The following is a 17,281-nucleotide window of genomic DNA, read 5'->3' as shown; positions in this document are numbered from 1 at the left end:
ATGAGAATGTATATGTTAGAAGAAGGGGGTGCTTGGGTGGGAGCATTGTTAATTGAACCTTTTTTTAAGCGTCAGTTTCAGTTCATGTTTATATTCAAAACATTATTTTTTACATTTTAAAAACTACCTCAAACAATGTGAAAACAATATCATCCATCAATATACACATATGAACATAACTTAAAAATCAATTTACTTACTCATTGTTCTTGCATGGGTATTTCTTAGTAAGAAACGTGACAATTATAATTATGCTCTGATAATTAATTCCTAATTTCTCCAGAAGAAACACCCTAATCAACAGCTAACAGGTTTCCATCTCTCCATTACTGATTTTGGTAATGCCTCGTAAGTATTTACCACTGCATTAGTCTCTTATCCTTCATAGTTGCATAAACTTCAGGGGTAGGCATTGTCTTCCACTTCTTTCCTACCTGCTCTTTATCTGCTATCTTTTATTCTTACCAATTTCTAACTAGTTTTAAAATGATGAGCTCTAGTAGTTTTCTGGTCGCACCCTTAGGACTTTCTGTGTGTCATATCATGGCAGCTGCACCGTGACAGTCTCACTTCTTTTCCAATTTGGATTTCTTTTTTCTAATACTGATATTAGAAACATTGGTTTTGAACCATTTCTCCTTTAGCTTTGAATGACAAAATGAGAACCCCACGGTCCTCTTGTTTGTCTAATACTTATTTTCTGTTAGTTTCACTAACTTCATTTGCATTTCTTACAACCCTGCCATATTCTTCTTAAGTACCAGCCCTCCCAGCTGAACTTTCCTGTGGAAGACAACTACTATCTCTTCCAGAACTGAGCATCCTCCACTGTTCAAGGCACACAGTAGGCTCCTGATAAGTACGTGCTAATGAAAGAATGAACACATAGAACAACTCTAGATGTTTCTCCAGACTTTACGCACTCTCACCTCTTTGCACCTGCTGCCTGACACTACTGCGTATCTGCACAATTAGCCCTTATGTAGGTTTTTTTCCCTTCTGTCAGTTTCTACAGAATATCTACCTTACAACTACCATCCAAAGTACTATTCTTACTCAAACTATATCAAACCCCACTTCCCTACAGTTATTATATATAGCAACATCTTATTTTCTAGACTTAAAAATTTTCAAATTTTTGTTGCTGCCATTATCTTTCAGCTAGTCAGTCACAAATCTTTCTAGTATTTGAATATTTGTTCTGTTCATCAATATACGAAGCTACCATCTCACTAGGTCCCCACCCACTGAAACCAAGAACACTACATTACACAGTGACACAGCAGCATTATGGCTCATGTTCTTTTAACAAGTTACAATTTACTGAGCATATACAAAGTATCAAACGCTAATAATGCTTTACAGACCCTTCGGTAATTCTCAGACAACCTCGAGGAAAGATTTTTCGGTGTACAAATAAGGAGACTAATCAGAGAAATCAAATTCCCCAAGTCGCAGAGTTATTAACAGCCAAGATTCAATTTGGCACTCTTGACACCAAGGCCATGTTCTAAACTACTATGTACACTGCCTCTGATAGAAGTTGTATTCTGTTATTTTTAATAGCCACTCTCATCACATTATTTCCTTACTCCCAGTTCCATGGGGATTCTTCCCTGTGGAACTAAAGGGACCTTCAATGTCTTGGCAGCATGACTTAATATTAGCTTCTTCTCTTTCAAAGTCACTTTAATTTCTCATTTCCAGAGCTGGTCTATCTTAACAGTCAACGATGGCATTTTCCTTGCTTATCATAGGCCAAATCATTACTTCTTCTGCTTCAGTACTCAGGCAGAGATCCCTAATGTCTTCTACCGCTCACTCTGAAATACTTTCATTATGTGGGTTCTATGGAATTAAGCCGTAACACTCACTGGAAAGGGGAAAGAGCGTGAGTGTATGCTCAGTTTATATGATTCTATCCTCACTCTTACACTTAGTATCTGTGTGATCACCTGCAACTTAACTTCTCTGTTTCTTTCATGTATAAAATGGAAATAGTACCTGCTATACAGGGGGGGGGGGGAGGTCCTTCTTGTTTAGTTACTAAGTTGTGTCGGACTCTTGTGACCCCATGGACTGCAGACTGCCAGGCTCCTCTTATTCGAGGGATTTCCCACTGGAGTGGGAAGGGCTTAGCACAGTACCTGAGACTTATCAGCTTTCCTTCCTCCTTCTTAAACATAAGAATTCAATCTACCACATCTTCAGTTATCATCTTGGCAAAGGATTCCTTCATCTGTCCTTAATCTCAAACATCCTCCAGGTATCAGTCCATATTTCTGATTACTGAATTTCTTTCTGTAAAAATTAAAATGTTCAAATTTGCATGTCCTATCTTCTTCCTATGCCTCAATCAGCTTCTTGTCTTAATAACCATAATTCCACTATTGAAAAACTCTTTCTGGACACTAAGGCTTGAACACTTGACATCATCTTTGACTTTCCACTCTGCATGCGATTAGGTATAGTGTCCTGTACAGAATCTACCAAAATCACATCTTTTAAAATAACCTCTTTGTCACATTCTCACTGCTACCACTTAAGTTCTAGTCCTTATTTCCTGAAATGACCTTTAAAATGGGACCTCCTCTGTTCTCCATGAAGTCTATGCTTTCTGACTTTTTGCCTCTTTACTATAATCATTCTATTCATTGTATTTACAACACTTGTGCCCCCACCCAACAACTTCTCTAAACCACAAGCAATTCTCCAGAGGTCCATCTCAAATACCTTATCTTCTATGACGCCTTTTCTAAGTTCTATTAAATAAACGCACTTCCCCTCTTGAGCACTCTGTGCGGTTCTTTCCAGAGCTCTTACTATTAGGCAGTAAATGTCATGGTTTTCTTCCCTATTACTAAATGGCAAGCTCTCTGAGACAAAGACCTATGTTTAATTTGTATCTATAAATCTAGGGCAGTGCCTTGAACACAGGAGGCCCTGATACTATATATGATTATCCTTAGTCTTGTGAGCATTTATAAAACATATTCACTGTGTGTAATATTATTTTATGCTTACAATCTCAATTCCTCTACAAGCTATGTTAAGGCAAACTGTGCTGTTCTCAGGCAGTCTAGTAAATACTCTTCTATGACACTGGCATTTAGAGGAGAAGGCAATGGCACCCCACTCCAGTACTCTTGCCTGGAAAATCCCATGGACGGAGGAGCCTGGTCGGCTGCAGTCCATGGGGTCGCTAAGAGTCGGACACAACTGAACGTCTTCACTTTCACTTTTCACTTTCATGCATTGGAGAAGGACATGGCAACACACTCCAGTGTTCTTGCCTGGAGAATCCCAGGGACGAGGGAGCCTGGTGGGCTGCCGTCTGTGGGGTCGCACAGAGTCGGACACGACTGAAGTGACTTAGCAGCAGTAGCAGCATGCATTTAGAACAATACCATAAAGATGTTTAATAACATTTGATGGTTTGGGAGACACGTTAAAGAAAAAAAGAAAAAACAAATCTAAGAGACCCTATGTACCAAATTTCATTCAGAATTTAAATGGACACATTTAACAGAAGAAAAGCTTAGAATAAACTAACCACTAATATAAAAATGAAAATCTTGTTCATATTTTATTTGATCTTAATAATTTGAAGCAATTAAACCCAAAATTAAAATTAATTTTTCATAAAGCTAACAGCATTTGTCACCCAGTACCAAGAAGAGAAGAAAAAAGTAACAAAGAATTCAGGAAAGTACTACCACTTTTAAATTCTTACAAAATTATGCAGAACTACCCTATGATTCCTTTTCTTGATGAAGAAATTACTATGTCTTCCTAGGAGGTTAACATTTAAAAATATGTTCTTAAAGTTCTCCCTCCAAAAGTCACTCCCAATAGAAAGAAATTACTACTAGGGAAAAAAGGATGGTAGTTTCATAAGTAGAAGAAATTATTCCCAGTTTTCTGTGGGCTAGAGGATAGATGAAATTAAGGAGGAAAAAAAAAAAAAAAAAGACCTAGAAGTTTCAGTTTTTAATTAAGGAAAGGAAGATCTTATATATAATACATTTAAAAAAAAAGGGCCTAATCTCAAATATAGAACTGGAGACTCAAATATGAACATAACAGATATTGCCAAACATCTGAACATAACAGATATTGCCACATATGCAAACTTGTAAAGAATCACGGGAAAGTGACATAAAAAGAATAATTCATCATCAGCTATAAACTACATACCTGTTTAAGTCTGGCAAGTTCTTTCAAAGCTCGTCCCCACTGCTGCTTGTAATGCAGTTTAGACTTGGTTGCAGATTCCAACTTTCTTTCAAGTTCAACCTAACAGTGATTAAAATCATATCAAGTGAAACACTATACCACTGTGTACAATCACTGAAAGATAATATATACAAGAAGTCTGGCCTAAGAAAAGAGTTTATATAGCGTAACATACGACATCATCTAAAACTGTTATATAATTTACTATAAATATTATGGCACGTGAACATTTTCTTGTTTAAAATATAGTCGTATTTTTACTGCCTAACAGCCTATACTAAAAGGAACCGAATCAGTCTTAACCTCCAGACAGTTACTATAAATGTATTTAAAACATATAACAAAGATCATAGAGTAAAAAAACACATTTTTTTTTTTTTGGTTGTTTTTTACAAAAAGCAGTTGTTAGCATTCCAATTTAGCTGACACTCTCGACCTTGAAACCAGATTACTCCTTTTGGAGACCTATCATTATGTGGAATTTTGTCTTACAGTGAAGAGAGCTTGTAGAGATACTTTTATAACTCATTTTGGCAAAAATCACAGAATTCTGAGAACAGTGAACTGTTTTATCAGAAAGCAGTTTAGTAAGAGTACAAAGTCAAAAATATTTTAAGAATGTTAAACCCAAGTAAGAAAAACAATGCTCCTAAAAACACTCATCTAACTTTTATTTTCTATTTTTCCTCAAACACATGAAGAGAAACACGAAAGAGATTCAATTTTTAAAATACAGTTATTTATACTTGCAGCAGGCAATCTGTTGTGCGTGAACTGAAGCCAACTTGGCTAGGTCTTGGAATGTGCTCTCTCAAAGTTTCAAACCAAGTACCAAACAAATTCATGCAGCCAACAGACAGTTTTACTATTGAAGTGATAAGGTGATAATATGGCTGAATTACAGTAACATACTGTTCATCTAAACTGGTGCAGTTTTTGAATATCAATTCTAGTTTTTCCCATACACACAACTCCTAATGTTTTGCAGAAAAATAAAATCGAAGACACTATCCAAATATTCAAACTTCAGAAAACTCGGGGGAAAATAAAATGAAAGGAAAAGTAGATTGCCAAAACCCCTTCACAAAAGACCAGAACGTTCTCTGCAGTAATATATAACTTCACGGAGTCAAGGTTTTTGCTGTTTTACAAATCCCTAGAGCTTGGATATAAATGTGTTGACATTTCACAACTAGACTCATATGTCTTAAGCTGAATAATATTCTAAGATTATCAAATATGATCTCTTCCACTTATGCCCCAAAGATTTATTCCTATTACTTAACTGGACATAAAACAACTGTCCAGTATAATTATGTAACAATTGGTAATTTAACAATTGGACATATGTCAGAGGAAAAGCAAAAATCTGTTTATAACTGTGAGATACAAGACTAGTATTCAATTATAAAAGTGATCATGTCCCTAGGTCTTGGAGAAGGTCTAGTGTCCTGGACAAGCCCCAGGATGAGGGTTAGGACAACTAGAAAAATCGTTTGTACCCATTAAACTGACTCCATCAGAAAAAGCTGGGTAGGTTACATCCGTTTTGCTATGATTATCAAAATAATTCACATTTGCACTGTTATTCACACTAACTTAAAACACATAATCAAAACATTTAATTTCTTTATTCTTAACAGGCTAACACTTTAGACGTAAACATCATTTTCCTAATTCATCCCAAACTATCTAATCAGTGATTCCTAACTTTTTTAAATGATACAAATGCCTCTGTGATTCTAATGTAATACACACACCCAATTCCCAGAAAAATGTACACAACCAAAGTTTTGACACAATTTCAGGACATTCAAAGACCTCGAGCCCTTTTTGTGGGTAAACGAAGATCATGGCATCCGATCCCACCACTTCATGGGAAATAGATGGGGAAACAGTGTCAGACTTTATTTTTCTGGGCTCCAAAATCACTACAGATGGTGACTGCAGCCATGAAATTAAAAGACGCTTACTCCTTGGAAGGAAAGTTATGACCAACCTAGATAGCATATTCAAAAGCAGAGACATTACTTTGCCAACAAAGGTTCGTCTAGTCAAGGTTATGGTTTTTCCTGTGGTCATGTATGGATGTGAGAGTTGGACTGTGGAGAAGGCTGAGCCCCGAAGAATTGATGCTTTTGAACTGTGGTGTTGGAGAAGACTCTTGAGAGTCCCTTGGACTGCAAGGAGATCCAACCAATCCATTCTGAAGGAGATCAGCCCTGGGATTTCTTTGGAAGGAATGCGGCTAAAGCTGAAACTCCAGTACTTTGGCCACCTCATGCGAAGAGTTAGTTGATTCACTGGAAAAGACTCTGATGCTGGGAGGGATTGGCGGCAGGAGGAGAAGGGGACGACAGAGGATGAGATGGCTGGATGGCATCACTGACTCGATGGCCGTGAGTCTGAGTGAACTCCGGGAGTTGGTGATGGACAGGGAGGCCTGGCGTGCTGCGATTCATGGGGTCGCAAAGAGTCAGACACGACTGAGCGACTGATCTGATCTGATGAGACCTGACGTCATCTTCCTGCGCTGCGCGGACACCCGCCGGTGGAGGAAGGAACGGCTCTGCCGCCCTTCGCTTCTTTTGTTGGGCTGCTCTTTCGGAGTCATGGCGCCGTCGCTATGGAAGGGGTTGGTGGGCATCGGCCTCTTTGCCCTAGCCCACGCAGCCTTTTCCGCTGCACAGCATCGTACTTATATGCGATTAACAGAAAAGGAAGATGAATCACTGCCAATAGATATAGTTCTTCAGACACTTCTGGCCTTTGCAGTTACCTGTTATGGTATAGTTCATATTGCAGGGGAGTTTAAAGACATGGATGCCACTTCAGAACTAAAAAATAAGACATTTGACACACTAAGGAATCACCCATCATTTTATGTATTTAATCATCGTGGTCGAGTACTGTTCCGGCCTTCGGATACAACAAATTCTTCAAACCAAGATGCATTGTCCTCTAACACATCATTGAAGTTACGAAAACTTGAATCACTGCGTCGTTAAGGTTTTTACATATTATAATAACAGGATAGGACACAAAGCTGGAATATTGGAGTCTGGGATACAAAACACTCCCCCATCACTATTTATATTGATCGCTCAGACCTAAATAAAAAAGGGTCTATGACCCTTATTTGTACACTGTTAACGTATATTGCATTAATGACATGATTATCTGTGAAATGAGTCTTTGTTCTTTCATAGAATTCTTTTTTCATTTAAAACAAGTTCACAATTTTGTAAAAGTCACTGTTTTGAGCACACTTCTTTGAAAAATGTTGATGGTTTTGTAATTATTTATTTTCTTAGATTTCTTTTGCACTACAGTTTTTAGGATCCTTTTGGAAATAGTGTGACTACTGCATTTTGCAGCATGAATGGTAGCAAATGGTCTTAAGTTCTTAACAACAAATGGATTTCTCTAGAGAGACCAGAATGGTGACTTATCAGTTTTTCTTATGCCCCCTAAAAAGTGGCTCTGCTTCAGCAGATACTTGCCAGTTTTTAATTTATCCATGACTTCTCACCCCACCCCACTCCCATATACCTCCTAACATCAGCTGTCTTGCTTCATCACTTCTCTGGGGTTCAGTGTGCGGTGCGCAATTTTTGTGTCAGAAATCCCCTGTCATAACAAATAGATTTAACAAACTCAAAACTTATATAAAGCTACCTGTATTCTCTTCATATATCTGTAAAAAGATGTCCCTAATTGATTATGTAGTGTAAGAATAGTTGAAGATAGACCAGAAAGACCATCTGTGAATTAATTATCCTGCCTATGTAGAAGAACAGTAATCACTAAGAAAACTGATTGGTTGTTACTAGCCAGTTTAACTTATTCAAAGCCTCTGTTATTTTATTGCATATTAAACTAGTGAATTAGTTGGAGAAGGCAATGGCACCCCATTCCAGTACTCTTGCCTGGAAAATCCCATGGACGGAGGAGCCTAGTAGGCTGCAGTCCATGGGGTCGCTAAGAGTCGGACATGACTGAGCGACTTCACTTGCTTTTCACTATGAGACTTGAGGAAACCTTTTTTTGCACTTAAATTATAAGCCAAGTTACAGACTGAAAATAAAATTCGGCTCGCCACCTAGCATCAATTCAGGGCCTAGTGAAGACCAAGCAGACTTTCACTGATTTGAATGTCCCTATTTCAATCCTTGATATATCCCCAACTCCTAATTCTCTACTGTTGGCATGGCATTGTCTTTGCCTCTAATCTTCTATTCTCTAGTTCCAAATGGAAACTATAGATTTCTCCCTTGAAATATTTTCCAGTTTTATTCTTTTGTATTCCTACTACCATTTCCTAAGTTCAGGCTCCTCTCATCTTCTCTTGTCTCCTCAGCCTTTAATGTATTCTATCTACAAATCCTGAAGGCCACTATTACATCAATTTACTCTCTACTAAAGAATCTACAATAGCTACTAAATACTTGCCTCCTGGCAAGTACTGAACCTAAACTCCGCTGCCTAGGTGTTAAACACCAAAACACAATTTCCATCCTACTTGTTCAACATTCTGGTGTTCATTCAATATGAAATACCAACCACCAGTTTTGTCCCCCTCCATCTCCTAGTCCAAGTTACTTCCTGAACCTATCAATTTTTTTGCTTCATTGCTTACTTAAAACTTAAGGTTCAGCTCAAGTTCTACCTCTACTTGGAGATGCCTTAAAACTACTATATTCTGAACATCAAATGATTTCTTTTTTTCTGAGTTGCAAAGAGTTTCTATCACATTCCCTGGTATTTAATTATATACAATCATTTAAGCCTCTCTGGGTTATCTCCCCAATTAGGTTACCAACTCTTTAAAAGTGAGGTCCTTTTGAAAAGGATAACATACTTTTCCTCTTATTCTTTTCTTATTTTTCCCTCTGAAGTCAGGGGTGGGCACACAATAAGAACTCACCAAATGTTCTTAAATACACCAATTTTAGTTTCTGTAGAACTTCTGTCTTCTTTGTGCCCTACTAAATTATAATGCTTTCCCTATCTTATTTTTTAAAAGAAGTCCAATTTTTAAAGCCATATAAAGTCATTTCCTAGCTTAAAGCAAATCAAACTATTTGTGACTTCTTATAAAGGGAATCAAGAAGTGAATTTAGTAAAACTGTTAATGTTAACTTTAAATCTTAATGTTAACTTATTTGTAGACCATTTCCGTGAAAAATGGGAATATTTGTGTTACACTGAAGAGACGAGTAAACAGAAAAGAAAAAGCTCTCAATCAGACATAACTAGAAGTTGCAGACTAAATCAGGGACTTCTTCACTTAAGTCTTCCTTTTTGTGCTTTTATGTCTTTACTACTTAAGAAATAAGATTCTGCCCTCTTCTGGCTCCAAAAACACTTACAAAGAATTTTCAAAAGAGCTGAGAAGTCTTATTTTACTAGGTATTTAAAAACAGTGGATGAATTCATTAGGTCTGATATAAAGGCACTTCAATTACACTTTTTTTTCCCTCAACAAGTTCATGGTACTATTTATACTTGTAATATGTTTGGTGATTTTTATTCTATTGGTAGAAATGCAGCTGGAAGAAGGAATTTTAAAAATCACTTTTTACTATTTATTTCTGTGGTGGATATTATCTAATTTACATTCAGAAAAGATGAATAAGATAATATTTCTGTTCCAATTTTGAGATATTTGGTCCTGAAGTTCCCCAAGGTAAAAATGGAAATACTTTTGACACCTACTTAATATAGCTTGGGAGAATTTATGAGATATTGTCTGAATGCTTCAAAGACCTCTGTTAGGCCACAGAATTCATAATACAAAAACAGAAGTACTTTAAATACTTGGATTAATCAAAAAGGGTGGGAAATGTCCAGCTTGATTCAAATTCAAGGTCACTGGTAAAGAAATGAGAAGGCTGAGAGTGAGGAGATTGTCTAGATATGTAAGAAGCAGAACTTTGCAATTAAATACATATGAGGTAAGAAGAGGAACCAAAAATAGCATGGCATTTGACAAGCTCCAGAAACATTTAGTGAATTCAGAAATGCTAGAAGAAATCAGTTAAGACCCTTTTTCAACTCAGTTTTTTAAACCACATTCTTATTCTTCTCTTCAAATTTTCTATATACACCCTTTTTGCCTCTTGAATAGTTCTATCAAGGACTAAATTTTATTTCTATGGTCCAACCATTCTCTCCTTTTTTAAAGCTTCAGTTTCTCCTTGCTGTTATAACTTTTCTGACAGGTTTGTGAATTCCTTTAGTCCAAGAGTTACTCAGTTCTGCTGTTTTCAACCAATGACTCCAGTATAGGCTATAACTGATAAAAAAGCAATGAAATTCGACAATGTCATGTGCATCAAATTCTTTGATGTGATATATTATTTGCTATCAGAATACTACAGTTAAATGTTATTATACTGAATATGCAAGTATCATTTACTGATCTTATAAAATGATCATTAGGGCTAGTTAAGATGCCATAAACTAACACAGGTACCTTTTCCAAAGTGAGAAGATTTATTTCAGACTGTAGTCGAATTTCTGGTTTGCTGCTTTGCTGATCTTTGAACTGATGGAACTCTTTTTCTAAAGTCTTATACTTATTTTCAGCATCATTGAGCTGTATTAAAAAAAAGATTATAGCTGTTTTAAAACAGAGGTATGCAAAGTGTACTACAGAATTCAACAGTGTCATTTTTTCTTTAAGGCATGTTCATATTTAGAAAATACGTAAACTATAAAGATGAAAATTAATTGCTCTAGTAATCTTAAAAATTCAGTAAGTCAACTGATTAACAATATACAAAAACTTTTTAGGAGTATGAAATTTCTTATAAAACTAGTATCTTGAGAACATTGTTGTTAAATTTTAGGTGACAAATAGAAAAGTAATATTATAAAAATACTAGAAATAATTTTTTTTAAATGTGTCATGAATGATTGAACATTATAGGTATACCTGATTATTGATGAAAGTAAGTTTAATTTTAATTCAGTGTTTATTGTTCTTATAATTTGATATCTATGAATTTCATAATTCCAATATGATTACAACTTAAAGATTTGGCTCAGTCCCTTCATATTTATAGGTAACAAAACTGAGGGTCAGAGAACTGGATTACTGAGGCAGTGCCATAGAGCTAGTAAATGGCAGACATACAAACAGAACTCAGATATTTTCATCTCCTAGAATGATCCTCTAATGAAAGCAGGCAATAATTCATTAAAAAACAAAAAAGACTGTCTTGACTAAATACTGTAATTTCCCTTAAAACAATTTCAAAACTATCAAGAAAAAAAGATAAAAGTGTTCTTTCAAAATCTGGGATTTTTTTTTTTTAAATCAAATGGAAGTAAGCACAGGGATACCCTGGTGGCTCAGACAGTACAGAATCCATGTGCAATGCAGGAGACCCGGGTTTGATCCCTGGGTCAGGAAGATCCCCTGGAGAAGGAAATGGCAACCCACTCCAATACTCTTGTCTGGGAAATCTGACGGATAGAGGAACCTGGCGGGCTACAGTCCCTGGGGTCACAGAGAGTCAGACACGACTGAGTGACTAAACACTTTCTCTTTACTTTCAAGTACTATTAAAGAAGCTTTTCAAAAGCATACCAATATGACTAGTCATCATTAGATAAACCAATTATTTATTTCTCTAAAACTAAGACTTAACTAAATGTGAAATACGAGAAAATTGGTAGCAAAAATGGGACTTAAATTACCAATAATAAATTCTTATTTTATGCAAGTAATTATCAATAATTCTAATCAGGATTTATCTAGCATCTTAAGGTAATGAATATTCCATACGTGGAAGTTTTCCATATAACTGAAGTTTACCTCTTTGAACATGCAAACTTTTAAAACTGAACAGAAACTTCTCTAAAGAATCTGTCACATTTTTGTTTAAAACAAAAGCTAATAAACTTAGTGTTTGGCATTTTTTGACAGGCACATTATCAATCTACTATGAGGCATACTGGGGTCTTTTTCCTTTGCTAAGTGGATCATAATTTACATTGGCTTTTTTCAGTTCTAATAAATGCTTTTACATATTTGAATGTATATACTTCATCACTGTGCACTGATAGTGTATCTGTCCCTTCTACCTGTCTTGTTAGAATTGTGTGTACAGTACATGTAACCTGGTTCAGAGTAAGAGCCTACAAAGTTTTCTAATATATAAGATGGGAAATGTTTACAGTCATGGACTTAGTAATTGGGCATCCCCAAAACTTCTGCTTTCTACCACAGTTCTTCCTGCAGGTTTTAGCTTATATTTTAGGAGTGCTCTGGGGAATTTTTCCAAAATACTAATTCTTCCCACAAAGATGTAAGCTAATTATACCTCAGGTAGGGTAGGGACAGGGTAGCAATGCCCATGTTTTGTTTTGTTTTTTTCAAGAGCTCCCCTAAGGATTCTAACACATCTTAGAAGCGTTTTTTTTCTAGATGGCTCAATCTTCCTGATAAATCGTAAGCAGTCCTGGAGAATCCCATCACAATTGCCCACTTTTACAACTTTATCTTTCATAAATCTACATGAGACTGCCATAATAACAATCGAATTTATCTTTATAACCACCTAAATAATATGGTCTTACTTGACCCTGAACTGCTATGGAAACTATTCTTCATGCCAGAATTTACTAAAGACTTCAGAGGCATTCATCATACATATCTAATCTACACTGAAATTTTTCAAGATAGATAAGCTTCATTTTTAACAGCTTGAGCCTTTTTTTTTTTTTCCCAGCAAATATTTTTTAAGCGCATATTATGTGCTGAAGACTGGCTGGGCTCCAGGCATATGGATAGAAACCAAAATAGTTTTATTGAACTAACAATCTGACACTGATCAAATTATCACACTAATGAAAATAAAAACAAACTGCTATAACATATCATAAAGAAATTGAATAAGAGAAGAATACACCAGGAAAACATATAACAAAAACTTGACCTAGACTTGGACAGCAGGGGTCAGGGAAGATTTCTCTGGGAAAGTGATGCCTCAGCTGGAAACAGAGATTAGTATAGTTCACTGGGCCAAGAAAAGGCAGCACACACAAGATTCTAAAGGGTGAAGCATGCGTGGTGTGCCTGAGGACCTGAAGAGGACTGTACAGCAAAAGCGAGAGACGAGGTGAGACAGGGAGGCTGGGTGCAAACTATGCAAAGGTTGGCAGGGCAAGGTAGTAATTCTGATCTTTATTCTATGAGCATTAAGACAACCCTAAATGGTTTTAGAAGAGTGTGTCATGATTCCCAAACTTCAAAAATATCACTTAGGCTGCAACAGAAGAACAGGCTACAGGGGTCGCTCACTGAAGTAAAGAACACTTACAGCAAGGTCAAGTATAGATAGGAGGCCCGTGTTGAGTTTTAAATGCCTAAAACACCCAAGTAGAGATGTCTAAAAGGCAATGAGATAAGTGGGTCCAGGGTGCAAAGGAAAGGTCTGGGATTCAAATGTGCAAGTCCCAGAGATACAGACTGTCTCAAACTACAGGCATGAATAAGGTTGCTTAGCACCATATAAAACTAGAGCTGGGAGGTAGTCCAATATTTAATGGCTAAATGAAGGAAAATAAGCCTGCAGAGAGCCTGAGGCATGGCCAGAAAGTAGAGAAAAACAAGGAGAGTGGGGCTCAGAGAAGAGAATATATAAAAACAAGGACAACAGTGTTGATGCTGGTGATAAGTGTGATTTAGATGAGAAATGAAAAACGCCCAGGGAACTTAACTGCTGAGCCACTGGTGGCTTCTCTGACAACTGCCTGGGGCAATGGGGATGGAAAGCTGAGGAGAAGCGGTGAGAGGTGAAAAATGGGAAGGAGCACAGACAATTCTCTCATGAAATTTGGTTCAGTCATATACGAAGAGGATGTTTGCTAAGAGACTTATCTGAAAAAAATTCTAATTTGAGATTTAACTTAAATCTAACACAGACTCATGCAAATAATTACAAGAGATTATTCCAATATAGTCCTTAGCTTTGACTCAGGAAAAGAAGATTCAACTTACATTTGAATCTCAGTGCAATAAATACAATTAATAGTCCAAATTACTGAGAATTTTGATAACTCTTTAGTGAACCATTTCTATTATTTCTAGAATGCAAATAAATTCTCAGTTTAAAGAGGTAACATATATTTTAACCCTACTTGCTGCTGAAGTCGGTGTTTATCCTCTTCTAGTTGCTTCATCTTCAACCTTTCCAGCTCTACTTGGTGAACACAATCTTCCTTGGCCCTCCGGATAGAATCCTGGAGTTCTTGCAGGTTCCGTTCACGCTCTGATTTCAGTTCCCTTCTTTCTCTTTGAAGCTTAAAACAGGTACATCTTTCAGAGGGTGATTCACTACTAGTTGCATTATATTGCTCAATATTATCCTTATATATGGTCAAGTATTCAGAATACTTTACAAACTGATTTTCATATTTTCAGGTATTAGAGAATTGATGTTTAGGTATATTAAAATTAAAATTTTCAATCATTTACTACTAAAGTACAAGGTATATCCCCAAATCCATATATGATGCATAAATTCAACTGAAAAGGGCTTAACTGTTTAAGATCCTGATCTAAATAACCTATTTTATTATACAAGCAAATATGCCCAAGTTTCTTTTATTCTTTAGAAACTTATTTTTTTACCTAATCATATAGAAGATAACAGAGCCTTAGTATTAGAAACAAATACATATTATATTTAGGTTTAACTATGTAAATCAATTTAGAAATCCCAGAAAATGTGTAAAGATAAGGTTAGAGTGATATACTGAGAAAATTTTAAGAAATATTTGGGTAAGGAATGGGCATATAAATTTCATGTGGAAGAAATTCTAATAATTTGAAGTGATATTTATAGTAATGCAAAAAAAGTATATCAGGTAAAATTCAATAAAACCTAATGGCACAGTATTGGGTTGGTTAAAAAGTTCATTCAAATTTTTTGCAAGACATTACAGGAAAACCCAAACTTTTTGGCCAATCAATACTAACATGTTTATCCTTTCTTGGGATATAATCTTTAATGGGCAAGAAAAAGGGATATTCCCTTCTTACTGAAATCAAAAGTATAATTCTAGGCCCCTGATGCTTTTCTGTAGGTGGTGCAACTATCCATTCCTTCCACATCATTGCAAAGATAACCAAAAGTCTCTACTATTGCAGAAGTCAGCCAAAGCTGACTGAATAATAATTAACCATTTTAAACAATAGTTTTCTACTTATTCCTCACCTTCTAATATATAAAAATATGCTTTACCCAGTTGAATAGCAGTTTCCCCCATAATGCCTAAAAGACAATTTCCATGAAATATATTTTATACAAAGGAAAAACAAATGAATAGTATGAATTCATGAATATCTATTTAATAAATGGATTCTGTGAAATAAAGACTCATGATAGATGAATACAGTACCTCTGATTCTGCAATGGCAAGCTGCTGCTCTCGCTTGTCCAAGTCAATTAGGGTTTTTTGAAGTTTTCCTTCAAGAATAGTATATTCAGCCACCTAAAATATAATAAAAATTACTTTTATCTTTTCCCCAAATTCAAAACACAAATTCAAAAGTATGTATATTATTATTTTACTGAAACAAAGGATCTGAGAATAGGAAAATCATGAATTATATGCACCAATTCAAAGCAGAAATTCATTCTACTATGCTTTAAGGAAAGATCTGCTTGGGTATCTGCAGTAATTTTCAGTCTCCGGAGGAAGCCCTTCACCCATGGGGTGCTAAGGTAGACTGCCAGTAAAATCTTGTGCTTAGTTAAAAAACAAAACAAAAAAAACTAGCCCCTTAAAAATCTACCTTGTTCAACAGTCCAGTTTTCTTTTGAAGCCTTCTTATTCATTTATTTATATAGCTCTCTCCTTGGAACTAATATTGTTGATAGACCAACTAATCAGTTTCAAGTCAGTCCTCCTATTGTTCAGACCTGGTCTTTTATTACAGTTCAAATAACTGAGTTCTTAGTTGTTTCTAAAGTTAGAATTGCTGCATGGGCCCGTACTTAGTATGCCAAATTCTACCCCAATGCCTAAAGTCCTGCTCCGCTCTGTCTTTAAAGATGTGAGTCCATGATGGGTGCCTGGTCTCCACAGGATCCTCTCTCATGGTTCAGTTCAGACTGACCATGTTTACTAGGACTTTCTGAACTAAATTTTCTGTCCTCCTTACCAGGTCCCAGGCCCCAACCTGGTTTTCTCTTTACTCCTGCCAATAAAGCTCTGGTCTGATGCTCCTTAGAAGCCCACCCTTTAATCATGTTTTTCTCCCTTGGGAAGAAGAAAAAAAGCACCTTCACATATTTGACTCTAGCGATAGCCATCATATATCCTCCTAGTCTTTTTTTCTTCTCCAAGATAAACACAAGCTTCAACTATTATCCACATGTTATTGTTTCCACATCCTCTAGTATGTTGGACTTAATCTGGAGTCTATATTCTAAACTAAGTCCTTTCACAAATATGGCACCCAGATGTGATCTCACTCTTTCAGAAACTAAAGAATGTACACTCAGAGACCAGGTCAACACATGTCTATGAATTTCATCTAAAACTGCATTTGCTATCTGAGGATCCTGATCACGCCATTTGTTATGTCAAAGAAAATCCCCAAGGTTTTTATTTATAAACCTGGAATAATTATATCCACTGTCCAAGTTAATGTTTTACTCCGATGACAGAATTTGACATCTGTCCTTGTTAAACTGTATTTTATTTAGCCCAACATACTCATCAACCAAGATCATTTATTTATTAATTCTGTTAACTCTACCACAGACTTTTGGTTTACCTTTAAATCTTAGGCAAATCACTAACATAATGTGTCAAATTCTGTGTGCCACTTTGCAAAAGCAAAAATAGAGACACAGACCTAGAGAACAAATATATGGATACCAAGGGGGATGGGGGTTAGGAGGAGGTGGGAGATTGGGATTGACACATATATACTATTGATAATATATATAAAACAGATAACTAATGAGAACATATGGTAGAGCACAGAGAACTCAATAATGCACTGTGGTGATCGGAATGG

The 17,281-nt window shown here is 36.1% G+C and overlaps 3 protein-coding genes across 14 annotated transcripts in view; 2 read left to right on the top strand and 1 right to left on the bottom strand.

The window, feature by feature from the left end:
- CSNK1G3 (casein kinase 1 gamma 3) overlaps nucleotides 1–17,281 on the top strand; it is a 410,789-nt gene that overhangs the window by 112,164 nt on the left and 281,344 nt on the right. The gene's annotated exons all lie outside the window — the stretch shown is intronic.
- CEP120 (centrosomal protein 120) overlaps nucleotides 1–17,281 on the bottom strand; it is a 168,478-nt gene that overhangs the window by 11,451 nt on the left and 139,746 nt on the right. For 11 of the 12 annotated variants that reach the window (XR_008703234.1, XM_055549356.1, XM_055549355.1 and 8 more), the window contains 4 exons: nucleotides 15,652–15,744; nucleotides 14,389–14,550; nucleotides 10,715–10,837; nucleotides 4,198–4,296 (listed from right to left, as the gene is read on the bottom strand). Coding sequence is in view for 11 of the 12 variants with exons in the window: in XM_055549356.1 (XP_055405331.1) it covers nucleotides 4,198–4,296; nucleotides 10,715–10,837; nucleotides 14,389–14,550; nucleotides 15,652–15,744 (477 nt within the window). In the remaining variant the exon portion in view is untranslated. Of the gene's footprint in view, nucleotides 1–4,197; nucleotides 4,297–4,383; nucleotides 10,535–10,714; nucleotides 10,838–14,388; nucleotides 14,551–15,651; nucleotides 15,745–17,281 lie in introns of those variants that run through there. The other variant, XM_055549371.1, reaches the window with a different exon arrangement.
- LOC129629513 (ER membrane protein complex subunit 5-like) lies at nucleotides 6,849–7,310 on the top strand. Its single transcript, XM_055549506.1, has one exon. It carries the CDS (start codon nucleotides 6,849–6,851, stop codon nucleotides 7,242–7,244), a length of 396 nt encoding a protein of 131 aa, XP_055405481.1. The 3' UTR covers nucleotides 7,245–7,310.

This window comes from Bubalus kerabau, chromosome 1, assembly GCF_029407905.1.
Source record: "Bubalus kerabau isolate K-KA32 ecotype Philippines breed swamp buffalo chromosome 1, PCC_UOA_SB_1v2, whole genome shotgun sequence".
NCBI lineage: Eukaryota > Metazoa > Chordata > Mammalia > Artiodactyla > Bovidae > Bubalus > Bubalus kerabau.
This window is presented reverse-complemented; position numbering and strand designations above follow the sequence as displayed.

What these genes read in the sequence shown, in the direction of transcription:
- LOC129629513 (XM_055549506.1), top strand. Translation starts at nt 6,849, where the DNA reads ATGGCGCCGTCGCTATGGAAGGGGTTGGTGGGCATCGGCCTCTTTGCC.